Source organism: Lithobates pipiens, unplaced genomic scaffold, assembly GCF_037356315.1.
Source record: "Lithobates pipiens isolate NorthernLeopardFrog02 unplaced genomic scaffold, aLitPip1_a1.2 Scaffold_18, whole genome shotgun sequence".
Taxonomy (NCBI): Eukaryota; Metazoa; Chordata; class Amphibia; order Anura; family Ranidae; genus Lithobates; species Lithobates pipiens.
This window is the reverse complement of record NW_027507758.1, coordinates 393,158,804-393,186,194: the sequence shown is the minus strand read 5'-3', so window position 1 is coordinate 393,186,194 and position 27,391 is coordinate 393,158,804. Positions and strand designations below refer to the sequence as shown.

At 43.2% G+C, this 27,391-nt stretch overlaps 2 protein-coding genes across 7 annotated transcripts in view; both read right to left on the bottom strand.

Moving 5' to 3' along the window:
• LOC143989395 (DNA primase large subunit-like) overlaps positions 1 to 27,391 on the bottom strand; it is a 79,336-nt gene that overhangs the window by 31,869 nt on the left and 20,076 nt on the right. For all 6 annotated transcript variants that reach the window (XM_077489514.1, XM_077489515.1, XM_077489513.1 and 3 more), the window contains exons 4-5: positions 25,540 to 25,631; positions 12,398 to 12,518 (exon numbers count right to left, since the gene is read on the bottom strand). In XM_077489514.1, coding sequence (XP_077345640.1) covers positions 12,398 to 12,518; positions 25,540 to 25,631 — 213 coding nt within the window. The remainder of the gene's footprint in view (positions 1 to 12,397; positions 12,519 to 25,539; positions 25,632 to 27,391) is intronic.
• Positions 1 to 27,391, bottom strand: part of LOC143989955 (uncharacterized) — a 269,998-nt gene that overhangs the window by 231,508 nt on the left and 11,099 nt on the right. The gene's annotated exons all lie outside the window — the stretch shown is intronic.

Here is a 27,391-nt window from a genome sequence, read left to right as displayed (position 1 = left end):
CACTATATAGATGTCAAGGGTCCCAAAAAAAGTGTCAACAGTATCTGATTTGTCTGCTGCAATGTTGCTGCCCCGATTTATTAAAAAAAACAAAAAAAAAAAAAAAAAAAAAGCAGATCGCCACAATTACTAGGAAAAAAATAAATTAATTCCAAAAATGCCTCAAATATATCCCCTATTTTGTAGACACTATAGCTTTTGCGCAAACCGATAAATATACACTAAGATTTTTTTTTTAACCAAAAATATGTAAAACACATTTCGGCCTGAGGAAGAAATTTGTTGTTTTTTTGGAGGGATATTTATTGTAGCAAAAAGTATTTTTTTCAAAATTGTTGCTTTTTTTGTTTATAGCGCAAAAATAAAACGCAGAGGTGATCAAATACCGCTAAAAGAAAGCCATATCACAAAAAATGGTCTGTCATTAAGGGGGTTAACTATACAGGGGCTTAAGTGGGTACACAGTTTTTTAAAAATGTACGAAAATCAGTCAAATAGGGAAAAATGCACTTCACTCATATGTGCTGTGTTGTATCCTAGCCAACACAACCAAAGCAAAGGCAATGGGAGTAGAAATGGGGAATACTAATTCACGAGTCCAAATGAGTCAAGTCAGAGAAAAGACACGCAGGATCGCATTTCAAATATTTGAGAAATTTGTTTCATACTTTAAACTGCACACAGCACAGCCCCGCAAATACTGCCTGTTTGTGACCAAGTAACAGAAGTTATGGAGATAACTGCATAGCACAACACACTTATTACTTCCCATGGTAAATGCAATGATTATAAAAAATAAAAAATGCCCTTCTAGGATTTTTAGGTGAAAAAAGCGACAAGAAAAGGTTTAGCTATTAGGTACTGTGTGCATTTCCATAATATGGCTGAGTAGAGCAATATCCCCCCCTACTGACTACTAACAAAAAAGCCATCTTAGTTTCCTTGTGTCTTCATTTTAAAATTGTAAGTAATGCATCCATCTAGTATTTTATCTCGGAGTGGTGAAGGACATGAACTCCAGCAACAAACACCAGACTCTCAGATGAACTAAACCATCTGAAGATTACACAGTTCCCCCTGTGCCTTGCTCCACATACTCCCAGATTAAACTCCCAACATGGTCCTCCTCATGTTATATACAATTCCAAGAGGGTGAACACTGTAATACATAAATACCAATTGAAGTTTAAAAAATAAAAATAAAAAAAAGGGAAGAAGGGGTTTAGCAGTGTTAGGCTAGCTATCACTACACCACTGCAATCTGTAACGCTTCCTGAGAAAATGGAGGGGAAAGGCCGTCTTTAAGCAGCATAGTGGCTTACGGGTTAGAATCCTGGCCAGAACACTGTCTACAGGGAGTTTGCATTTTCTCCCGGTTCTCCAGGTACTCGAAAGACATGCTGGCAAGTATACAATCAAAGAAAATCCAGAATTCACCTCAACACTTCACCTTTATTGATCCTTCATACAAAAGACATCACAGACCATGTGGGGTACAGTAAAAGTTGATGCGGTGGTGGCTAGCGTCTACTCATCATTGCAAAACGTGCCAACTTTTATTGTATCCCACATGGTCTGCGATGTCATTTGCATGAAGGATCAATAAAGGTCAAGTGTTGCAGCGAATTCTGGATTTCTTTTAATTGTCTATCTGTATGTGATCTGTGCTAGCACCTTCACGTAAACCCTGGCTATGCTGTAGATGGATGGTTAATGTGCTCACCTGGAGCGGCTTTCTCTTTGGTGGTGACATGCTGGTAATTCAATTTGTTCCAGTCTAAACTGGTGCCAGTGTGTGTATGCATCTAACAGAGACCTTCGATTGTAAGCGCCTTGAGGGCAGTTACAATATGTAAAAGCGCTGTATAACTTGCCAAATCTACATAAATGCTAGAAATACATTTGCTGCTGCCTGCTTCTTTGTCTTGGACTTTTGTTCGGCAATAGACAGCAATTATAATACTATAAACAGAAAGGGCTAATTTACACGATTTGTGGTGACAGACATTTTATCGCAGTGCACCATGCTGAATCGTACTGTAATGTAAGGCGCTGCCCTACATTGCCGTGAATGAAGTGTACGTTCAAAGAAAAAAAAAAAGAAAAGGGGGGGGGGGGAGATGTGATGCGCTGAATCGTGCCCCACTCCGCCCCTACTGCAGCTAGAGCAGCGACTCTCTCCAGCTGCTCTGCATTGCAGTGTGAATTCAGCCTTCATGTTCTAAATGCCTCTACCCAATTTTTTCAACAAGGATTTAACCAGCTTTCACCCATATTATAAGAGAAATTCAGCAGTAGGAGAGAAATTACACCGATTTTGAGACACAGGAAAATTTTAGGCCCCGTTCACATCTAGCAGAGCGTCATGGTTTCAGAACATTTTGCAGCAGCACCTTTCACTTCAACAGGCTACTCTCTGCTCCAAAAACTCACTAAAGTAACTCCTGCACCTATTTTTGAAGTCAAATTTAGATTGTTTTTGGAAAGCAAGTTTTGAGTGTTTTGCACGAGTTATCCTGTGAAGCGTCCATTTCTATTTCTTTTGGACGTTTGTTGTGCCATTAACAATTATGGGAGCCAAAACACACATTGTGCATTAGTGCCAGATGTTTCCATATTCCAAAATCGTGGGCAGAATTATAGTACGCCAGGATGTGAATGGGGTTTTATACTGTAGATGGTGGTTTCTGTTTCTGCCTAATTTTTTTCCCCCCTTTGTGCCACTTCTATTGGGGCTCCAGACATTGCTCCTGATATATTATGGTATTAATTCCAACAAAACCAGAACCAAGCAAGGCACCTTCCTGTCTGCACCAAAACAAAGATATTTTAACTGTCCTATTGCCCGGTACAGAAGAGCATCTGACTATCCTTATAGCGATGCCAACCCAATGAAGTGGTACAATGTGGCTCATACAGATCTCAGGATTATCCTGGATTTCCATTGTGATGTCCATTAAACGTAAAAACCCATAAATACTATATCTCACCGAGTGTACATTTAAAAGCCATGCCCATTTTTTTTTTTTATTGGAAAAGTTATTTTGGAATTCTTGGTTTTCTATTTCAGCCGCTACTTATTTTCGCGGTTGATCAACATCAATCACAAAAATGTAAAAGGTGTGGACACTGGTTATAAAAACTTTACTTTCTCTCCAGAAATTAACTGCTCTAAATGCAAAGTTTTGTGGTACAGAAGACCTAGTTTAGTCAGGGAGGGTGGCAATTTACATTCTGTAGTACTTTACCCTCATTAGTCAGCAGCCGTGTGAGTCATCAATTCTTGCAGAAAGTTAAAATTTTAAGTGATACCATTTATTGGCTAACAAAGCTGAACTCCAGGATGAGCAAATATTGGGGTTGATGTACTAAAGGCAAATACACTCTGCACTACAAGTGCACTTGAAAGTGCAGTCGCTGTAGATCGGAGGGGAAGATCTGAAATAAAGGGGAAGCTCTGCTGATTTTATCATCCAGTCATGCACAAGCAAAAATGCTGTTTATTTTCCTTGCATGTCCCCCTCCAGATCTACAGCGGCTGCACTCCCAAGTGCACTTGTAGTGCAAAGTAGATTTGCCTTTAGTAAATAAGCCCCATTGTCTAAACACAAGAGGTATGAGCATTCATGGCACGTTTTGTGCATTAAAAGAAAGATATAGGAACCAAATAGGTTCCAAACCTGCGTATATCAATAACCAAAAAACATTTACTTAACAATTATGTATTTTTTTTATAATTTAAATAAAGATGCATTTATTCACTATGAGGCTATGTCATTTATGATTTAAGTGTGCGGTTCCTTTGTTACTTTTTATGCTTTGTGTATTTTTTCTAGATCTGTGCAGTAATCCAGCGTGAAAATCTAGGGGTATCCTGTAATAAAGACCAGTCACTGTTGATCTTTTTGCTTGTGCTGGGCGACTGGTCTTATATCCATTACACTTCTGCATTTTTTAGCAGCCAGCCTGTAGTGGGAGGAGCGGCTGCATTCCTTCCAAACTATGTTCAGCACCTGGGTTTGCAAAGACGTGCATACAAAATGAACAGATATCCTTTGTCGCTACTGAGGAATAATAAGAATAAGAAGATAGATAGATAGATAGATATACACACACATATATACATACATACACACACATATATATACACTTTAACCACTTTCAGACCGGACCATTTTGCTGGTAAATGACCAGAGGTCTTTTTACACTTTGGCACTGCGCTGCTTTAACTGGTAATTGCGCGGTCATGCAATGTTGTACCCAAACAAAATTTGCGTCCTTTTCTTCCCACAAATAGAGCTTTCTTTTGATGGTATTTGATTGCCTCTGCGATTTTTATTTTTTGCGATATAAACGTAAAAAGACCGCAAATTTTGAAAAAAAATGATATTTTCTACTTTTTGTTATTAGAAAAATCCAATAAACTCAATTTTAGTCATACATTTAGGCCAAAATGTATTCAGCCACATGTCTTTGGTAAAAAAAAAGTCAATAATTGTATATTTATTGGTTTGCGCAAAAGTTGTCACATCTACAAACTAAGGTACGTTTTCTGGAATTTACGCAGCTTTTAGTTTACGACTGCCTATCTCATTTCTTGAGGTGCTAAAATGGCAGGGCAGTACAAAACCCCCCCAAATGACCTCATTTTGGAAAGTAGACCCCCTAAGGAAATTGATAAGAGGCATGTTGAGCCCATTGAATATTTTATTTTTTTGCCTCAAGCGATTGAATAAATGACAAAAAAAAAAAAATTTATTTTTTTTTACACAAAGTTGTCACTAAATGATATATTGCTCACACATGCTATGGGCGTATGTGAAATGACACCCCAAAATAAATTCTGCTGCTTCTCCTGAGTATGGGGATACCACATATGTGGGACTTTTTGGGAGCCTAGCCGCGTACGGGGCCCCGAAAACCAAGCACCGCCTTCAGGCTTTCTAAGGGCGTAAATTTTTGAGTTCACTTCTCACTACCTATTACAGTTTTGAAGGCCATAAAATGCCAAGATGGCACAAAACCCCCACAAATGACCCCATTTTAGAAAGTAGACACCCCAAGCTATTTGCTGAGAGGCATGTTGAGTTCATGGAATATTTTATATTTTGCCACAAGTTGCGGGAAAATTACAAACTTTTTTTTTTTTTTTTTCACAAAGTTGTCACTAAATGATATATTGCTCATGCATGCCATGGGCATATGTGAAATGACACCCCAAAATAAATTCTGCTGCTTCTCCTGAGTACGGGGATACCACATATGTGGGACTTTTTGGGAGCCTAGCCGCGTACGGGGCCCCGAAAACCAAGCACCGCCTTCAGGCTTTCTAAGGGCGTTACAGTTTTGAAGGCCATAAAATGCCAAGATGGCACAAACCCCCCCCCAAATGACCCCATTTTGGAAAGTAGACACCCCTAAATTTAGGGGTACACTAGTGAGACTAGGTAATAAATGGCAGGTGCCCTGAAACTATAAAAAAATAACTAACCAACCAGCGTCACCTGTAACAGTTATATGGTGATCACTGGTGAAAGGGTTAACTAGGGGGCAATCAGGGGGCTTTATGCGGTAGTATATGGGGGTCCCTGGCGCTATAAAAAGCTGCAGCGAACCTAAATACCTACCTGCCTAACTAGCGTCACCTGTGACACTAATACAGCGATCAGAAAAACGATCGCTTATTAGGCTGGGTTCACACTGGAGCGATGCGGGAACGCCACGAATGCGCGGCGGGTTCCCGCATCGCATGCCTCCAGGCGGCAGTTCACACTGCCCTATGCGAACTGCTGGGAGTGTCAGTGAAATGTTACTGACACCCCCAGATCAGTTCGCATATCGCAGTGCGATCTGCAAACTCGGATCGCATGGTGTGAACACCCATGCGATCCGATTCTGCTGCGGGCCAAAAAAAGGGTCCCGTGCGAATTTGCGGCGGGTGTGGCGGGTGCGGCGAATGGCTGAATTTGAATCGCACAGAGATCGGATGTGATTTGCACTGCAGTGCGGTGCGAATCACATCCGTTCTCATAAACCGCTGGAATGTGAACCCAGCCTTAGTGACACTGGCGACGGGGGGTGATCACGGGGTTAAACCTTTATTGGGGGGGTTAGGGGGGTACCTTAGAACTAAAGGGGGCTAACCCTAACTGCCCTAACAGTTATTAGTCACAAATGACACCCGCCGGGTGATCAGGGGGTTAAACCTTTATTAGGTAATAAATGGCGGGTGCCCTGAAACTATAAAAAATAACTAACCAACCAGCGTCACCTGTAACAGTTATATGGTGATCACTGGTGAAAGGGTTAACTAGGGGGCAATCAGGGGGCTTTATGCGGTAGTATATGGGGGTCCCTGGCGCTATAAAAAGCTGCGGCGAACCTAAATACCTACCTGCCTAACTAGCGTCACCTGTGACACTAATACGGCGATCAGAAAAATGATCGCTTATTAGGCTGGGTTCACACTGGAGCGATGCGGAAACGCCGCAAATCTGCGGCGGGTTCCCGCATCGCATGCCTCCCGGCGGCAGTTCACACTGCCCTATGCGAACTGCTGGGAGTGTCAGTGAAATGTTACTGACACCCCCAGATCAGTTCGCATATCGCAGTGCGATCTGCAAACTCGGATCGCATGGTGTGAACACCCATGCGATCAGATTCTGCTGCGGGCCAAAAAAAGGGTCCCGTGCGAATTTGCGGCGGGTGTGGCGGGTGCGGCGAATGGCTGAACTCGAATCGCACAGAGATCGGATGTGATTTGCACTGCAGTGCGGTGTGAATCACATTCGTTCTCATAAACCGCTGCAATGTGAACCCAGCCTTAGTGACACTGGCGACGGGGGGTGATCACGGGGTTAAACCTTTATTGGGGGGGTTAGGGGGGTACATTAGAACTAAAGGGGGCTAACTCTAACTGCCCTAAAAGTTATTACAGTCACAAATGACACCAATGCAAAAAAAAAAAAAAAAAAAATGACATTGGTGTCACTGTGACTGGGGGGCAGGGGTAATTGGGGGGGTGATCGGGGGGTAAAGGGGGGGTGTGAGTGTGCCTGGCATGTTCTACTGTGTGTGTAGAGTGTTGGTGCAACTCACCGATCCGCTCTCCTCCGTGTCGGAACGAAAAATACCGACACGGAGGAGAGAATACATCACTTCCTCTCCTGTGTTTACATTACAGGAGAGGAAGTGATGTCACGGGGGATTCCTATTCGTCGGGAGCGATCGCGAGGGGGTGGCCATGAATGAATGGCCGCCCCCTCGTCCCGGATCGCTCCCGGACGAAAACCGACCGCCGCAGGCACCGGGCGGGGGCCCGATCGGGCCCCCGACCCGCGGGAGGCTAGGGACGTACATGTACGCCAATATGCCTGCCCGTGCCATGCTGTCGACGTACATCGTCGTGCGGCGGTCGGCAACTGGTTAATTGCATAAAACCCAAAAACAGGAACTATGGCATTCTGAAAGCTGAATCTTTAAAGACTTAGTTCACCCTCTAGTCCTCGATGCATGTGCTTTATGTAATCCATATCTACTGAAGCCGTCTCCAGCAGGTATAACAGTGCAGCCACAATCAAACATTAAACCATGCTGGAAAAGGTACTACTCAATTTGAACTATCATTGGTCTGAGGTGGGCGAGGTGATCTGCCATAGAATATTGGCAGGGGGTGATGTGGAACATGGTCATAGATGCATGATATTTGGTGATGGTTACTATACAACTGAGAAAAAGGCATGGTTTTTACTTTGTTTGGAAATGTACATACTTGTCATATATGATCTAACTGTGGACTCTTGGACTGAAAAAAAAAAATAAATAAAACAGTACTGGAGGCAGTATAGCAGAAATTGCTTGCTGCCCGTGTGACCTCGCTAACCAATGAGAATCTTCTTTGGGTAAATAAGAATGGAAAAACACAGCCAACAATTACTGCATGAAAAACCCTTCATTATTTTAAAACCAAGGTAAACTACAAGCTGCACCCTCAAAGCTCCTCTCTATTATATGAGGTAGAGTTTCACCCTATGCTAATCCCTAAAGCAAAACAGAATAAGAAGAAGATGATCAGAGTCAACACCCAAGCTCTCACCCACATACTGGAAGTTTCCAAAATGTTCTCTATAGCCATCTCCAGATAATCGCTTCTAATTCTGTAGGAATAATTATTTAGGAGATCATGATTTCTCTAAAAAAGGACAGACTTCTTCCAAATAAACCCCCTCCAAATGTTTAACATCATAAGCCTGTCAATATTACTTGAGCAGATCACACTGCATTTACTAACAGTCTGAACTTTACAGCCTCTAATAAAATTTTCTTGTTCTGAAGTCTAAATGAATCTTTAATATGAAAACCAGAATGAAATTTAGTTTTTTTTTCTGGTGTCCACTTGACACCAGGTTTCATTAGAGGTAAATTATCTCCAATAGAGGTAAATTATTATAGCCAGAGGCTTCATTAGACAGAAGGCATCTCTACATCATCTAGGAAATAGATTTCCTATACAAGATCAAAGGGGAACTAAACCCAATGATTTAAAGGTTTCCCAAAACAGTTACATTCAAGACATTCCTCTTGATAGTTGTCATTGTGCTTATGTTGGCTCTTAGGCAATCTTTCAAGCCTTAAAATGGCTTGTGTTATACGTGCAGCACTATTGTGGCTCCAGATATAAATGCCAACTTGGGCTCCAAAAAGGATAGGAAGGCTCAGTTGGTAGCACATTTGTTTTGTTCCATATTCTTTGGATTTACCAATAACTATTTAGTGCAAGGGTCTACATAACCAAATATAAACTGAATAGATGGTTTAGGGAAGCCTCACACCACCTAGTTGGTTGGTAAAAGTAGAAATTACAGTCATTTGGCAATTTGTGTGACTGGCTTTAGATAAGCTTGGGACGAAAAGCTGCATCTCAAAACATTCAATTGCATAATTAAAAGGTTAAAAAGGTGTAGCCAAGCAACTTTTTTTTTTCCCCCAAAAGAAAAAAAAAGTTTAAAAACGCAAAGACATTCAGCTGCCTATATTTCTAACGCTAATGATTATGTTCACGCATCACAGAAGTTAACCTCTGAGAAATAAATTTTTCCCCATCATATGCTCGGTTTAAAGTGGTTCTGCACCTAAAAAAAAAATATTAAAAGCCAGCAGCTACTAATATTGCAGCTGCTGACTTTTAATAAAATCACACTTACCTGTCCCAGGGTCCACCGATGTCGGCGGCAGATGACGAGCGATCGCACGTCTCGCTGCTGCCCCCGCCGCCATCCTCTGTCAGGGAATCAGGAAGTGAAACATCGCGGCTTCACTGCCCGGTTCCCCGCTGCGCGTCTCTTCTGGTCCCCCGCTGTGTCCTGGGAACTGTGTGTTTCATAGAACACAACGGGGGGGGCGTCTGCGGGGGTCTGCCCAGAAGTGGGTGCAGATACCTGGATTATCCAGGTAACTGCACCCCCCTTCCCCCTGAAAGGTGCCGATTGTGGCACCGGAGGGGGGGGAGGGATCAGATTAGAGGAACTTCCCCTTTAGGGTGAAGAACCGCTTTAAATTTCCAAAGTCTTGAATAGGTTTACTTCAACAGCAGTCTAAAAATGTCTAAAAGGCCCATACACATGATCAGACTTTTTGACAACAAACATGCAAATTAGCTGTTTTGGAGCAACATCCGACCGTGTGTACGCTCCATCGGCTGTGTGAACGGACAAACTTTCTGGCAACAAAAGTCCGATGGAGCAAAGTCTGATCGTGTGTACAGAAAACCATAGGACTTTGTACAAAGTACAAACAGGCATGCTCAGAACCAATGCAAAAGATCAGACAACAATACAGAAGTTGACCAAAGGTGGCGGTAAAGAGCAGAAAAACCACATGATTTGGTGAAAGTTGGCTGAAAAAGTCCTGCTGTGTGTATGCAATACAAGTTCAGGACTGACGCTCTTTGTACAAAAATCCAAGGGAAAGTTTGTACAAAGTCCTATCGTGTGTATGAGGCTTTATTGTCAACATTGCTTTAAGGTAATATGAAAAAACCTTTTCCTAAAATTAAAGTACACTGTCACCATATGAAAGCCACAGGGGTTGATTTACTAAAACTGAGTGCAAAATCTGGTGCAACTCTGCATAGAAACCAATCCGCTTCCAAAATTTTGTCAAAGCTTATTTGAACAAGCAAAAGTTAGGAGCTGATTGAATACCATGTACAGCTACACCAGACTTTGCACTTTTCAAGTTTAGTAAATCAACCCCATAGTGTCATGAGTAAATCTCAAAAAGTACAGAGATCAAATGTGCTGCACTACAGTTCCAGCACAAAACACAATCAAAATGTCCTTAACAGATGAGCACCTAAAATGTATTTCAGTAAAAGATTAAAAATACTCCCTATTCTATAAGGTTGAAGCATTCAATATAGCTATTAGAGTTCAATTATTTATTTAGGTGGGAGCAGCTCGCAGATTTCTTTTAAAAGGTGAAGAAAAGTACACTACATAGGAATAATCCACAGCACCAAGAATAGTACAGTATCGATTTGAATTTCATAGAGTAAGATCTAAATCTGAGCTTTAGCTAAAGCTCAATAAAAAACTGTCTGGAGGTTCCTGCCGATGTCAAAGCTTGCTGCACAGTTCAGGGTATTGATTTTTACAGTGTTCAAAGAGTTTTCCTTTCATAACACCCGATTGTCATTAAGCTTGCAATCAACCTTTGCCAAAGAAGAATCTTATTGGTAATTTTGTAAAGAACAATAATTCGAAAGAAACATATTTTTGTCACTTATGTCAAAGACCACCTGGACTGTGGAAGCTGCACCCAAAAAAAATAAGCAAGCGGAAGGCAAAAGGGGCAAAATCACCAGTGTTGCCTGTGACCTTCCTAGAGCCGATTCCCCCCCCCCCATTACTGACTCGGCATGCCTTGTTGTCTCCACTGTAGAGATGACCATGTTGGCAGAGGATCAGGAGCTTCTTCATACGAGATACAGTGCTGGAAAAAAGTATTTGCCCGCTTCGTGATTTTTCTTGCATATCTGTCACACTTAAAATGATTCACATCAAACAAATAGTAAAATGCATAATAAAGATAACCTGAGTAAATCCAAAATACAGTTTTTAAAATGATGATTTCATTCATTAAGGGAAAAAATAAAAGCTGTCCTAAATTGCCTGGCACTATGTGAAAAAGTAATTGCTCCCCCCCCCCTCCTTGCTAAATCATGAATGAACTGTGATTCATTTTTTGGAAAGCAGAGTTAAATTTCACTTTCCACACCCAAGTCTGATTACTGCCAGACTTGTTAAATCAAGAAATCACTAAGACCCTTTTCACACTGCAGCGCCCAACCGTTAGCGCTAAAGCGCAGCTCGTTTTTGCACCGCTTTTCAGCCGCTAGCAGGGCAGTTTTTACTTTAAAAACCAGGTAGAAACTCCCATTTTGCAGCGCTTTCAAAGCGCTAATTACTGTGCTCCAAAATCACAAGCACGCCCCAGTGTGAAAAGACACACTGCAATGAATAGGAGGCTATTTCTAGCGCTAAAGCGCCAGAAAACAGCCTCAGTGTGAAAGGGGTCTTAAATAGAAGCTGTCTGACCAAGTAAAGCGCGCTAAAAGATCTAAAAAAGCAACACATCATGCCGCAATCTAAATAAATGTAATAACAGATGAGAAACAAAGTAACTGACATGTATCAGTCTGTAAAGGGTTACAAAGTAATTTTTAAGACTTTGGGACTCCAGCAAACCACGGTGAGAGTTATCCACAACTGGAGAAAAAGTGGAACAGTGGTGATCCTTCCCAGGAGTGGCCGGCCTACCAAAATTACTCTAAGAGCATGATGACGACTCATTCAGGATGTCCTAAAAGAACCCAGAACATCTAAAGAACTGCAGGCCTTACTTGCCACAGGTAAGGTCTTATTCAATAAGAAAGACTGGGCAAAAATGACACCCATGAGAGAGACCCAAGGCAAAAGTGACATGACCAGCTCTCATGAGACTAGCAGTCAGAGGCACAGTGACTTAGATATCTCATACTTTAAAAAAAAAAAAAAAAATACATACACACACACACACACACACACACACACACACACACACACACACACATACACACCGGAACAGGGGTACCTAGGCACAGAATTTATACTGTTATTTTCCAGGAGACATGGCGAGCAAAAGGTTATATTTTCCAGAGTAATGCCGAGGCAGAATTAACATTCATAGAGGTTACCTACAATATAGCAAATCTCCACTTTTTGAGCTCAAGTGGACTTTAATTATTGTTATAAATATCAGCAACAGAGAAGAAGTGGACCTACATGTATGTTTGGATATAGTGATCAGCTACAGGCACAATTCCTCAACAATGCTCTGACACAAAGAATGTACTTACAGCAAGATATTCCAGACCACTATACTTCAGAAATTCTTGGACTTTATCCTTTGGTAACTGATTGAAGCGGAACTTAAACAGGTCCATTTCCTGCTGAATAAACCATCGTCTTAGGTCTTCACTGAAAGAGAAAATGATCCAAAGCAACATCAGTTCTATTAACTGCATAATTTATAGTTTAAAGTTCTTCAGCTCTTGCACCAGTACTAGGACCGATCTTATTCTGTAATTTGACTAGTATATGACAGAAATTAAATTATTTCACAAGTACAAAGCAAAGAAAACATGCTTAAAAAAAGACAGGCTCTTATTTTCTGTAAATTGCATATGATGTTACAAGAACAAAGTACTGTATAAAGTACAGTGGATATAAAAAGTCTACACACCTGTTAAAATGTTAGGTTTCTGCACTGAGCACCCTGCGGTTTGGCACAACACTTTCGCCAATGCATGGGCTGCCATTAAGAATGAATGGCAGCACCATAAGTCTGCTAAAGTACTGCACATAAAGAACACACACACTAAGCTTTCAACTTGCTTTTTTTACCCATCAATGAAGGAGAGATGACAAAAACATATTTCTAAACATACAATGTACTGTGAATATTGCAGACTGCACTGCGGTCTTAAGCCACACATGTGCCATCTGGTGACTGAAACTGGCAGAGCAACTGTTTAATAAACCGATCTTTTTCTCTTCTCTCTTCATAAAAATTTTTTTTTTGTAAATTCTATGTAGGAAAATAGCAGAAAATGTTAACAGTTACATTTCAGGGTGCTTTAACCACTTGCTTACTGGGCACTTAAACCCCCCTCAGTCCCAGACCAATTTTCAGCGCTGATGCACTTTGAATGACAATTGCGCGGGCATACAACACTGTACCCAAATGAAATTTTTATCATTTTTTTCCCACAAATCGAGCTTTCTTTTGGTGGTATTTAGTTACAGCTCAGAGTTTTATTTTTTGCTAAACAAACAAAAAAAGATGCAAAAAAAAAAAAAATCATGTTTTAATAGTTTGTTATAAAATTTTGCAAACGGGTCATTTTTCTCCTTCATTGAAGTGCGCTGATTAGGCGGCACTGATGGGCTGCATTGGTGGGCACTGATAGGCTGCACTGGTGGGCACTGATAGGCATAGTTAAGGCGGCACTGATGGGCAAAGATGGGCACGGATGGGTGGCACGGATGGGCACTGATAGGTACCACTGATAGATGGGACTGATGGGCACTGATAGGTGGCACTGATAGGTGGCTCTGATAGGCGGCACTGCTGGGCACTGATGGGCGGCACTGGGGTGCAGCACCTTTGAGGCAGATTGTGGGCACTATGGGTGGCACTGCTGGGTGGCACTGTGGGCACTTACTTTTTATTAGGGTGGCACTGCAGGGGGCAGGTGGGCACTGGCAGGGGGCAGGTGGGCGCTTGCATTGCTGGCCGTGATGGGGACTAATGTCCCGATCACGGCCGCCGGTGATCGGCTTTTTTTTTTCTCCTCGCGCTTTCAGCGCGAGGAGGAATACTAGCCGATTACCGGCTCCGTTATGTCACCTGATCAGCTGTCATTGGCTGACAGCTGATCACGTGATAAGGGGTCGGGATCGACCCCTTGCATGGATCGGTGATCAGGCGAGTCTCATGGACTCGCCGATCACAGAGCGGGGGGCGCGCAGGCCGCTCGTACACGGGACTACGTCAATAGACGTAGTCCCGGAAAAGGAGATCCACGCTGTAGCCGTCATTTGGCTATAGCGCGGATCTCAAGTGGTTAAAAGAGAAGTATGGGGTATTTTTTATTTTTGAATCATATTTACCTAGGTGGATGCAGTATTGATCTGATGCTGCATCTGTCCCCTGGTGCCTCCAACACTGAGACCCGAGTGATCGAACACCGCCAATCGCTTGGTTCTCACAGCTCCCCGAGCAGAGAGCTGCTGACAGTCATGGCTCTCTGCTCCTCCTTGCTCAATGGAGCACTGAGCTGTGGAGGGGACAGGGGCAGTTGGCTTAGGCTCTCAGTGGCTCGCTGAAAGGCTTAGCCAGGTGTTGGTCCAGGGATCTGGTGGATCCCGACTCTGGTCGTGATGACGCCCAGCCTGCACTTCAGCCCACTCTCTGCTGAAAACGGGCAACAGGAGTGCAAAACAAACTGTAAACCAAGGAAGAAATCCAGCCAAACTAGCTTTGGCTGTACTTCTCCTTTAATGTTCATTATCCACACATAATATTAACTTTCAGTGTGCATTAATCTCACTGCTGAAAGTTTCTAACAGAAAATATACAGGGATTTATGTTTGTTTTGGGAAAAAAAAAAGTTTCACGTACATACTATTTATCACCAAGTATCCAGACATTTCAGGTTTCCCTTTTTTACCAACTAAAACTGTAATGATGTTGTGTGTCGAGTTGTAATCCACAGCAACTAATCTTCATAGCCTCAGTGTAAAGTAAAACATATAAGTGGTTAGTAATTATCTCCAATAGTGATCCAGTTCTGGATTCCATGACATTAGCTGTATGGAGTCTTATGTTCTCCCTGTGGTGGAATGCGCTTCATTTGGATGATTTCCTCCCCCCATGATGTAAAATAACTAGCTGAACTGATCCTACAGTGTGGCCATCTAGGACTCAAATAGAAAAACTGTAAGCTACCTTGGGTTAGGGACTGCTGTCTGCACTGGGAAAAGTGTCAATGCTACAATAATGCTGTGGGTAACCACACAGTCTTAATACATAAACTTGCATAATTAACCACTACAATACAGGGCACTTTCACCCCCTTCCTTCCCAGCCCAATTTTCAGCTTTCAGCGCTCTAGCGCTTTCAGTGACAATTGCGCGGTCATGCTACACTGTACCCAAATGAAATTGTTATCATTTTGTTCGCACAAATAGAGCTTTATTTTGGTGTTATTTATTCACGACTCCGTTTTTTTTTTTTTTTTTGCGATATAAGCGCAAAAATAGCGGAAATTTGGAAAAAAAACAATATTTTCTTTTTTCTATTTGAAAAGAAATCCAATAAAATCAAATTTTGTCATAAATTTAAGCCAAAATGTATTCTGCTACATGTTTTTGGTAAAAAAAATTCCGTTAAGTGTATAATAATTGGTTTGTGTGATCACGGACATATGTACGCAAATGATCATGTACATATGTGTGCAGGTGATCACGTACATATGTGTGCAGATAATCATTGGGACATGTGATTTTAGTGGGACATATGTGGGGGACATGTTTTTATTATTAGGGACATGTGTTTTTATTATTTGGGGACATGTATGTTTTGGGGACATGTGTGTTTTGGGGACATATGTGGGGACTGTGTTTGTACTGTGTGGTGTGTTGTGTGTTTACACTACACTGATGATCAGTGAGTAAAAAGCTGTAAAAAGCAGCCCATACTCACTGATCATCAGCCGGCTGCAGCGTTCTGCTCTCCTCTCCTCAGCGGTGACTTCCGTGTGAGGAGAGGAGAGCCGATTGCCTAGCAACCGGCTGTTTGTTTACATCACATGACGGCCGTGATTGGACACGGCCGTCATGTGATCAGGAGGGCCAATCACAGAGCCCTCCTGCCGATCTGAGATGTGCCGTGTCCGGGTGACACGAGCATATCGGGATCGCGCCGCTGCGCGGGTGCGCGCGATCCCGCTACTCCTGAATGACGTTCCTGAACGTCCTATCAGGAGTAGACGGCTCCCACCCGGCCGTATATATGCATCGGCCGGGTGGGAAGTGGTTAAACATCTTAACGTATTCCCTACATTAACTTCAAATAAAGAGATTTGTACCAAAGGCAAATAAAATGACCATATTTCATGAGAGATATGTTCATCCTAAATACAGGGTACCTTCTCCTTTTAGTAACTTTCCCCAAAAAAGTGTAAATTTCGATAAAGTTAATTGGAAAACAGAAATCCTTTTCTGAATGCTTATTCTGACTCAGTGGTGCTGATTTACTAAAATTGCTTAGAATCTTCGCTCAATAAAAAAGTAGCTGCTTTCACGTTGAATACCCAATCATATGCTTTGCACATGACTGGATAAAAGAAATAAACATAGCTTTACATTATTAAGTGAACATTCTCACTGCCTTTAGTAAAATCAGCCTCAATGACCCAGTGAACTGAAGCCAGGATCAGCATGACATCCACACTACTGGAATATTCAGAAGCATAGGACAGCAAAGGCACCTTCACTGTCCTCTCACAAGTGTTCTTGAAGACGCATTTAAAAAAAAAAACACTAATGCCGCGTACACACGATCAAACAATCGGGTGGAAAAGTCCGGCAAACTCAAGTCCGCAGGACAATCCCCCCGTGTGTAGCCTCGGGCAGACTTTTTTTACCCGAAAGTACGGCGGACTTAGAAAGTAGTTTTGCACTCCAATATTCCCGCCGGACTTGCATTTCGGCGGACAATCCGGCCGTGCGTATGGCAGTCTGCCGTACTTTTGAAATGAACTTTTCCCGCCCAGAGAAAAGTCCGCTCATTTTGAGCAGGTCTCCAGGTAGGCGGGGCTGGCGAAGGAGACGCCGCTTATCGGAATCCGGGAGCCCCCGGATACCGGCCCCCCACCCTATGTGACCGATCTTCTTCTAGCTCTTTTACTAGCGGAGGAGCTCTGAAGACTGGGCCACCGCCTGTAAAAGAGCTGTAAGAAGGTGCGGCGGCCCGGCAGAAGAACCGAAGAGGGGGACAAGACCCCCGAAGTCGGAAGAAGAGGCCGGTGGCGAGGAAGAAAGCCGGGCTCCTCTGCTAGTAAAAGAGCTAGCAGAAGATAGTGGAGGAGTCCGGTGAGAAGACCCCCGAAGACGGAAGACCCCCGGAGCTGTGCAATAAACTATTTTTTACCCTTTGTTGTGTTTTTTTTTGTACTTTTTTTCACAGGTGAATGGGTAGGGGTACATTGTACCCCATACTCATTCACATAGGGTGGGGGGCCGGTATCCGGGGGCCCCCTTATTAAAGGGGGCTCCCGGATTCCGATAAGCCCCCCGCTCGCAGACCCCGACAACCAACGGCCAGGGTTGTCGGGAAGAGGCTCTTGTCCTCATCAACATGGGGACAAGGTGCTTTGGGGTGGGGGGGCGCGCGGCCTCCCCTTCCCCAAGGCGCCCCCCCATGTTGAGGGCACGCGGCCTGGTAGGGCTCAGGGGGGGGGGGGGGGGGCGCTCGCTCGTCCCCCCCTTTCCTGGCCGGCCAGGTAGCGTGCTCGGACAAGGGTCTGATGTGGACCTGGGGGGAACCCCACACTGATTTTTTTCGGCATTGGGGTTCCCCTTTAAGTCCATACCAGGTGGCGGGGCCAGTGACGTCTCCTTCGCGGGCCCCGCCTACCTGGAGACGCGCTCGATAATGAGCGGACTTTCCTCCGCGTGTGTGGGCGAGTCCGTTCATTTCATAAGTACGGCGGATAGTACGCCGTATTAGTCTGCTGAAAAGTGCCGTGTGTGGGCAAGTAGCCCATTCGGAAAGTCGGACAGACAGTCCGGCGGGAAGTCCGCCAGACTAAGTCCGCCGGATAGTCAGCTACGTGTGTACGCGGCATAAGAAGCTGCTCTAGTTAAAAGGAAGCCATGAACTGACACTAATGTAGTTTGGATCTTGGCTACATGGGTGGACACTGTCTATTTAGCACAGTTTGGATGAAAGGCTGTGCTGGACTGGCACTTTAGTAGTTAAGTTTAAAGGGAAGTATACCCTATTTTAATGGGGCAATCACCATGGAAAAGCTGATAAATCAGGTTTCCAAAGTTGGTAAAAGGTCACCCATTTGTCGCCACAATTGGGTATAGCTATAATGGATAATGATGATTTGTATAATATTGTATCTTGAGCTTCAAATGCTGTAGTTGGGTTAGGCAAGATGATGACAGTGTTATTACCAAGCAAGATTAAAACAGAGCACGGCTGACATTTTTGATGGGAGAGAGGAGAGCCAAAGGGTAAAGGAAGTAGGTTAGCCAATAAGAACAAGAAAAGGGTACACGCGTGTTCCACCAGTGAATGAACAATAGGTAGTAAATGATGGTTTTGGATGGAGACATCAAGGTATGCAGTCTTTTTTTGTCAAATTAAAGAGAAAAAAGGAGGGGGCGTGACTGGATGTGCAAGATGGAGTGAGTGAGAGATGTGAGACGCCGTGTGTGACTCTCTCCCAGACCCCCTCGATGAGAGCGTGGAGCGCTTAGTGCCACGGTCGGACGTAGCGTGCGGTGGGCTGGAGCTGTACATTGAAGCTGGACGGGAGGAGGAGTGATAGCGCATTACTGTACGATCGTGCCGAGCCCTCGGAGATCCACGCTTACTTCCGGGTCTTGAACCCCAGCGAGCACGGCCAAAGAAGCACGAGTACCCCCGACCAAGCCGAACGCTTTTGAACCCTGCCGAAGAGACGCCGCACACTGTGGACACCAAGAGGCCCTCCCGCTCTCCAGTAAGCCGCGATAGGAGGAAGGAGGTAAGCGGCAGGATTGCGGGGGGGGGGGAAGAAGTCGGAGATGTGAGGGGCATAGCAGGTGGAGGTCTGGCAGAGCAAGTTATGGACATAGCGATGCCTGAGAACTGGTAACAAGTAAACAAGAGGGCGCCGGCCGGGGGTGAGAAGGACCTATAGCTCTTGTTCCCTGGAACTCATTGCTTCGTTTTGTGCTCTAAGACGAACGAATGATAACCCAGGCAGTATAAGCAAAGAAGTACCTGCTGTAAAAACGAACGTCTGTAAGCAGCGAACCAGGAAGTCTGTGATATGTGAATGGAGTGCTTGTGGACTGACTGACTATAAGATAAGATCAGTATCGCATTAATTGATTAACTGAGGGATGGTGGCTGCTCTAAAAATCAATTGGCTGAACGGTATCTGAACTAAGTGCGTGTAAATAAATGTCTGCTGTGAAGCATTAAAACAGGAAGTTTTGGTGATACATGAAGTGAATACTGGAGAACTGGTTATAAGATACGGCTAATATTGCACTAAGCGATCAACTGAGCGAGGGGCGGCTGGGTTAAAAAGTTAAAAATATATTAAAATACGATATATCCAGGACTGTTCTGTGGAAGGGGGCGAGAAAAGGAAATTAAGATGCAGCACTTGCGCTCTGCAAAGGAAAGAGGGGAAAAAAGCTCGCAACAGTCTACCACAGCAGCTAAATTAGAACAATATGCTCATAACCCTGCACAGTCATCGCAGACCCCTCCAAAAAAAGGGCAGACAAAGGGGCAGCATGGAGAAATATCTGAAAGGAAAAGCATGGGTCAATCGAATATTAACATTAATACGCAGGCCGGAGCAGTGGCCAAATGCTCAGTTAATAAAAAAGCGGGTGCAGGGGAACAGAATATGGAGATCACAACGGGTGACTCTCCTCCGTTAGAAAAAGAGCCAACAATTAAGGACGTGTTATTGGCCGTAAACGCATGTAACATCTCACTGAAAGAACTCTGTAATCAAATGAAGGGAGTGAAGGAAGATCTAATGCTGGTAAGGCAAGACCTACAGAAAGTGGTGGAAAGGACGACAGAACTTGAGTTAAGGACTAGCAGATTGGAAGACGATACAACATTCCTAATTAAAGAAATAGAAAGCCTGAAGGAGCAGTTCGGCGGATATAGAACAAGAATGGACGAAATGGAAAATAGGCTCAGGAGGGACAATGTGCGAGTAGTGGGACTTCCGGAAAAAAGTGAGGGTGTAAACCCTGCTGAATTTATGGAGCATCTTCTGGTTGAACTGTTTGGGAGGGATGTTTTTTCAACAGCGTTCTCAATAGAGAGGGCGCATAGGGTACCCTTTAGAGCACCATTGGAGGGGGGCCGTCCTAGGCCATTATTAATGAAATTACTGAACTATAAAGATAAAGTGGTATTATTACGGAAGGCAAGGGAAATGGGGAATGTATTGTATAAGGGTGTTAGAATTTCATTATATTCTGATTTTTCCCCAGAACTTCAGAGAAAAAGGGTAGAGTTCCTCCAGGTGAAACGCAGGTTACAGAAGCTCAGGGTGCCGTATGCTCTGCTTTATCCTGCAAAGTTACGGATTAATGCACTAGGGCATACTCAGGTTTTTTGTTCCCCGATAGAAGTGGAAAAATGGATAGAAGAAAATAAAGAAAAGTTGTAGTTGCTGGGGTTTCTAGTACTGAGTGGGATGGGAAGATGGAAGGAGAGGGGGGGATGAAGTATGTGTGTCTTTGGGGTTTCTTTTTTTTTTTTTTTTTGCTGGGTGTGTGCTGTCTGTGTCTGTATGGGAGGGGGGTGGGAGGGAGGTAATACACGGCGAGCGCACTAGGTGAGGGTGGTAAATAGGTTGTGAAGAGAGTGGTATAAGGTCACTAATAGCCCCTAGGGTAACACCTAGGAAGGTGGGGGAGGGGCGGGAGGGAGGTAGAAAGGGGGGAGAGGGGGTGGGTGTAGTAGGGAAAATAGGGGGGAGGTCGAAGGGGGAAAAAAAATATAAGTATGCACTAATAAATGGAGTACAGGAAATAATTCAAAGCAAAAAAGGACACAAACTGTGGGGTGGTAAAACTTGGGGTGGTAAAAAACAAGGAAAATTTATTGGTCACAAGAGGGAAAATGGTAATAAACAATCATATAGTATAATGTATATTCAAAGACACATAACATACGAGTTAATGGTGACGCCTAATAAATTTGTTATCATACAAGGGAGTAATATAAGGGGAGTGTGGTATAAGGTAATAAAAGAAGTTAGAGGGGAGTTGGTGGGTACTGGGAGACAAATGGTTCTTAATAGTGTCATCAGTAGACTGGTTATTTCGCTCTCTTTCTTTACTACCTTAGGTTTTTCTTTTTTTTTCTTTTTCTCCTCTTTATTTGTTTATGGCTATGCAGGATGGTAAAATTAAGATAGGCTCCTGGAATGTGAGGGGTCTGGGGAAGCGGCTGAAACAAAAAGCTGTGCTATCCTTGTTGGAGGGATGTGGAGTAGAGTTGCTCTGCATACAGGAGACCCATTTAAATAGAGATACAATATACCGGCTGCAGAGCAGAAAATATCAATTTCAATATCACTCTGTTTATTCGACATATAGCAGAGGGGTGAGTGTCTTGGTAAAAACGGGGGTGAATTTTGTATGCAAACGGGTTAGCCTGGATGAAAAAGGCAGATACATTTTCTTACAGTGCCTAATTGAAAATAGAGAATGTATGCTGGCAAACATCTACATCCCTCCACCATTTAAAATGGAAGTGCTTTTTAAATTACAGGAATTTTTAGTGGGGATAGATGGTGTCCCTATAATAATAGTAGGGGATTTCAACACGGTATTGGATATTAAAATTGATAGATTCCCAGAAAAAACACTGGCGGAACCAGCTTGGCAGGGGAGGTTGGGACAGTACCTGGAAGAAGTAGGATTACGGGATTTATGGAGAACTGGGAACCCGGGAGTTCGGCAGTATAGTTGCTACTCGTCCACACATACTACGTTATCCAGGATTGATATGATACTGGGGAATGACCTGGCCTTACAAATGGTGGAAAAGGTTGAATATCAGCCCAGGGGGATTTCAGATCATTCCCCAGTGACAGCAGTATTAAAAATGAGAGAACGTAAGGTACAGAGGTTGTGGAAAGTGAACCCGCTCTGGTTAGAACTGATAAAAAAAGAGACAGAAGAACGCCCTGAGAGAATACAGTGGGAATTAAAAGAATTTCTAAAAAATAACCGGGGTACAGTAACATCGGGGATCCTGTGGGATACTCTGAAAGCTTTCCTAAGGGGCCTTATGATCCAATCAATAGCAAAAATAAACAGAAAATCTAGGGAACAGGAGGTACAAATAGGGAGAGAAGTGTTAGAGGCTGAAAGAGATTTTATTAGTGACCCCACGCAGGGCAAAGAAAAAATCTGGTTAGATAAACAAGAAGAACTTAGGTTATTAACCCTAAAGAAAGCAGAGATTCAGCATATGTTCCAACGCCAAGCCTCCTTCGCGGAAGGGGAAAGCGTGGGAAAAATGTTGGCACAACTGGTGAAGAATAACTCGGGTCCTTCCTCAATCTCGGCGATTAGGATATCTGAGGGAAAGGTTATAACAGAAACGGGGAGTATTTGCCAAGCATTTGAAGGATATTATAAAAACCTATATACTGCACAAAAAGTGGGGATGGATGAGCAAATGGAAGCATTTTTAGGTCAATTAGAGGTACCATGTTTGAAACAAGAAGAAAGAGAGGAACTGGAAGCCCCAATAACCTTGAAAGAACTTCAGGAAGCAGTTGCGAGTATGCCAAATCAGAAATCGCCTGGGCCGGATGGACTACCGATTGAAGTCTATAAAAACTTTGGCGAGATACTGATTCCTGAACTCCTGGAGATGTTAAGAGGAGCATATGGGGAGGGTAAATTGCCTCCATCAATGATGGAGGCGGTTATAACCCTGTTGTACAAAGAAGGGAAGGACGCCTTAGATGTTGCAGCGTATAGGCCAATCTCTCTCCTGTGTACCGATACAAAGATACTGGCCAAGGTATTAGCGACTAGGCTTAATCGAGTCATAGCAAGATTGGTCCATATGGACCAAACAGGGTTTATAGCCAACAGGTCAACGAGTATAAATATTAGAAGAGCCTTTTTGAATTTGCAGGTCCCAATGGATAACGATACTCCGGGTGCAGTGGTGGCATTGGATGTAAGGAAAGCATTTGATAGCGTAGAATGGGGATATATATGGAAAGTTTTGGAGAAATTTGGCCTGGGTCCTTCCTTTATAGGATGGATTAGGATGCTATATGACAAACCTAGTGCGAGACTAAAAATTAATAATGAGTTATCCGGGAAAATAGAGTTGGGGAGAGGGACGAGGCAGGGGTGCCCATTATCACCCCTGCTCTTTGCATTGGCCATAGAGCCCCTGGCATGTGCAATTAGAGCAAACCGGGATATTGTCGGTTTTGTAAGAAAAACTGGAGAGGAAAAAATCTCACTTTATGCAGACGATATCCTATTGTTCTTAGGGGATATGAGATACTCACTACCAAGGGCAATGGGACTGGTGCAAGGGTTTGGAGGCTTCACTGGGCTGGAGATAAATTGGGAAAAATCGGAATGTCTCCCTTTGGACCCAATTGGTCAGCAAACGGCCCTGGGAACCCCCCAAATGCCAATAGTGGATAAGTTGAAATATCTGGGAGTAACCTTGTCAAGGGATCCTAAGCAATATATAAGTCATAACTTAGTCCCATTATTGGCTAAGTTTAAACAAAAAATTGCTATATGGAAACGAATGCCTCTCTCGGTCGCTGGCAGATGCAATCTGATAAAAATGATATGGATGCCCCAACTTTTATACATATTACACAATGCCCCAATATGGATTAACAAAAGCTGGTTTGATAAAATCGAGATGCTGTTTAGGGAGCTAATATGGAGGGGAGGACAGGCTAGATTGAGATTGCGGATGCTTCAGCTACCGGGAGAGGAAGGAGGATTCGCGGTCCCTTACCCGGAGTGCTATTTTTGGGCGTCCCAATTACAACAGCTAGGGGGGATCGATGAGAAGAACGGAGGAACCCCAAATGGGAGATTAGTATTAACAGGCTCCCCACATAGTACCCTGATTGAGACCCTGGAAGCGGACTCATTCCAGTGTAGATGCCCTACAGTAAAAATGATGTTAAAGCTATGGGGTACAGTTAAAAAAAAAATGGGATATAGTGAAATAACAAAGTATACGCCTCTATGGAACAATAAGAAGCTACAGGAAATATGGCGGGTTGGAAAAATTGCAGATTGGGAAAAATGTGGCATTGTAAGGCTAAGCCATTTATATGGCGGCAGGGGTATTAAATCCTTCGACCAGCTGCAAAGAGAATTTAAGATATCACAAAATTCATTCTATGCCTATATACAAGTGAGGCATGCTTTAAGGACCCAGTTTGGAAACCTGTTATTAACATGGGAGGAAATGCCCTTGCTATACCCAGTAGCACAAGCAGGACCCACTAAAGGATTAATATCTAAATTCTATGCCCAGCTGGGTGAACAGATTAATAGTGAGAGGAAAGGGAGGGTTGAGAAAGGGAAATGGGAGCAAGACCTAGGTAATATAACACGAGTACAGTGGAAAAATATCCTAGCGGCATGCCCAAAGGTCTCGGTCTCTCCTCCTCAGAGGATTTCCCATTTAATGGTAATTAATAGAGCATACTATACTCCCCAGAAATTATTTAAATTTGGTAAGAGAACAGATGACTTTTGCCCCAGGTGTGGGGGGTCAGGGAATTTAATGCACATGCTTTGGAAATGTCCCAAATTATTTAGATACTGGGAAGGAGTGGTAAAGATAATAAGTAGGGTCTTTGGGACGGTAATAGAGTTAAATCCCATAGTGTGCATTTTAGGTTACAGAGAGGAGGAAGTAGAAAGGAAGGGAACAACAACGGCAATCCTAAGATGTTTATTTCAAGCTAGAAGGATGATAGCTAGGAGATGGCAATCAAAGCTACCCCCTACAGTAGAGGATTGGACAAGGGCGGTAAATGACTATCTATGTAAGGAGAGGGCAGTATATGCAAAACGAAATAACTTAAAGGAGTTTAATAGGAACTGGCGAGAGTGGACAGAAGTGATGCATACCCCAGTTTAAACCATGATAGGAAAGGGAAGAGGGGAGGGGGAGGGGGGATGGGTAATGGGAAGGAGTAGGGTAGGGTACATTAAAGGTTCGGGAATCATTATAACACAATTATGCTATACTGTAGGATAAAAGCACCAATATATATATAAGAGGGGAGGGGAGGGGGGGGCGGGGTTGATAGAAAGGATGGGAGGGAGGGGTGGGGTTATAACAATAGGAAAAACGTAGGAATTGCAAAAATAGTGATGGTAGGAGAAGGGGGGATATGGTACTGTTTAGATAATGTGCTTTTTTTTTGCTAATTATATGTGATGTATGGACGTATCTTCATGTCCCCCTTCCCTTCCTAGAACTCTAAAACTCAGATCTCTGAAGGGAAGAAAGAGGTATTTGAACCCTGGTAATGTTATTTTAAAATGTGGTCTGTATAAATGTGAAAATTTAATAAAGATTAATAATTAAAAAAAAAGGCTAAGCTTTGGAGTATGGCTTAGATTTTTACTTTTAAATATAGGTACAACTACTTACGACTGGCAATATGCAAGGCGAAGAATAAAATGTGATATATGATCTTTTCTCCGTTGGTCATAGGCTTCATCGTTGATATCGTTCTGTGGAGACTGAATAAAAAATAATATATATATATAAATGTAACAAATCAATTAAGACTCAAACTTGTTTGCTTCTGACACCATAGATAGCTGAACTCTAGGTGTCAACCTTTATGCCACGTACACACGGTCAGATTTTCCAACGGGAAACGTTTGTTGTGAGCGTGTTGTCGGAAAGTCCAACCGCGTGTATGCTCCATCGAACATTTGCTGTCGGAATTTCCACTAACAAATGTTTGATAGCAAATCTCAAATTTTCCACCAACAAAACTTGTTGTCGGAAAGTCAAATTGTGCGTACACAAGTCTGCCGCACAAAAGTTCACGCATGCTTTGAATCAAGCAGAAGGAGCCGCACTGGCTATTGAACTTCCTTTTTCTTGGCTCGTCGTACGTGTTGCAAGTCACCGCGTTCTCACAGTCATTAAAAATTCCCAACATTTGTGTGACTGTGTGTATGCAAGACAAGTTTGAGCCAACATCCTTCGAACAAAAATGCACGGTTTTGTTGTCGGAAATTCTGATTGTGTGTGTATGCATCATTAGACATTACAGAAGGACTCTGCCAACACAAGACACCTAGATATTTATTTTATACTTGTTCTCGAGCAAGCACTAAGTGCAGCGGTGGAATTTTGTCTGCCAATTCTCTTACTTCAATGTTAAGTCATTAAGAAAGAAAAAAAAATAAAATAACACACACACACACACACACACGAATGGAGTTAGGAACTTACTGATATAAATACTTATTCCAGGGGATAAAAAAAAAATAGAAAAAAGGAGGGTCAAAAGGGGTCAGCATAAGTCAGGCAACTAACAGTTTCAGGAGGCCAGGAGTCAGTAAATGTTTCATTGAAATGGCATAGGAGCCGTCTCCAAACTATGCTCATAAAATAAACAGCCTCCTGGAAATCATTCAAGTAAGTCCATCATATTAATAAAACAGAAGATGTTCTTGTTTTCATTTAGCCATTGTTACACTGGGGGATGTTTAACTCAGTGGCAGATGTCTTTTCAGTAAGTTCACAGCGAACAGGAACTTTCGTTTAAGGGCATGGTAGCCCACTTTTATTAAAAAGGAACAACATAAAGTTCATACATGCACTTGCTTGCCCACACAGGGGTTCTTCTGCCAAAAAAACAATACATGAAAAATGTCAAGCCACCTGGCTCTCTTCATCAGCACTGCCACCTAGGCTTTACAATTCAGCCCTCTTGGCATTATAACAGGGTTCCCGCACAAGTACTGTACCTCTTTTCAGCTTCCTTGCTGCTCAGGCCTTCCACTTCAGGCTCTCATTTGTCTCAGACACAGTGTCCATCTAGAAGGCAGCCCCTCACTGCTCTAAATCCTCAGACTTGTGTCTCTGGCTCTCTAGTGCACACCTGCACTCTTTGGACTCCTGGAGACCTCCTGTCTCTCTGGGTGGAGCCCAAAACCCTAAACCTGACTCTGCTATAAACCCAGGACCCACCTGCTCAGTCAACCAGCCAGACTCCTGGCTGTTCCAAAAACCCAGTCCCAGGATTGGAGATTCCATCCCACCAATAACGCTATGGAATCTCCGGGCTCCAGGTCCCCAAGTGGATTTTACAAACTTTGGAGGAAACTGATAAAACAGATTCCTCCACATTAAATACCCCTGGAGCCCCCCTCAACCTGCCTATTTGAGAACCCTGTGCGACAATTACTAGGACAGGGAACTGTACTGTCACACCATCTATAGCCTGAAAAAAACAAAAATGCATCTGACCTATTCAAAGAAA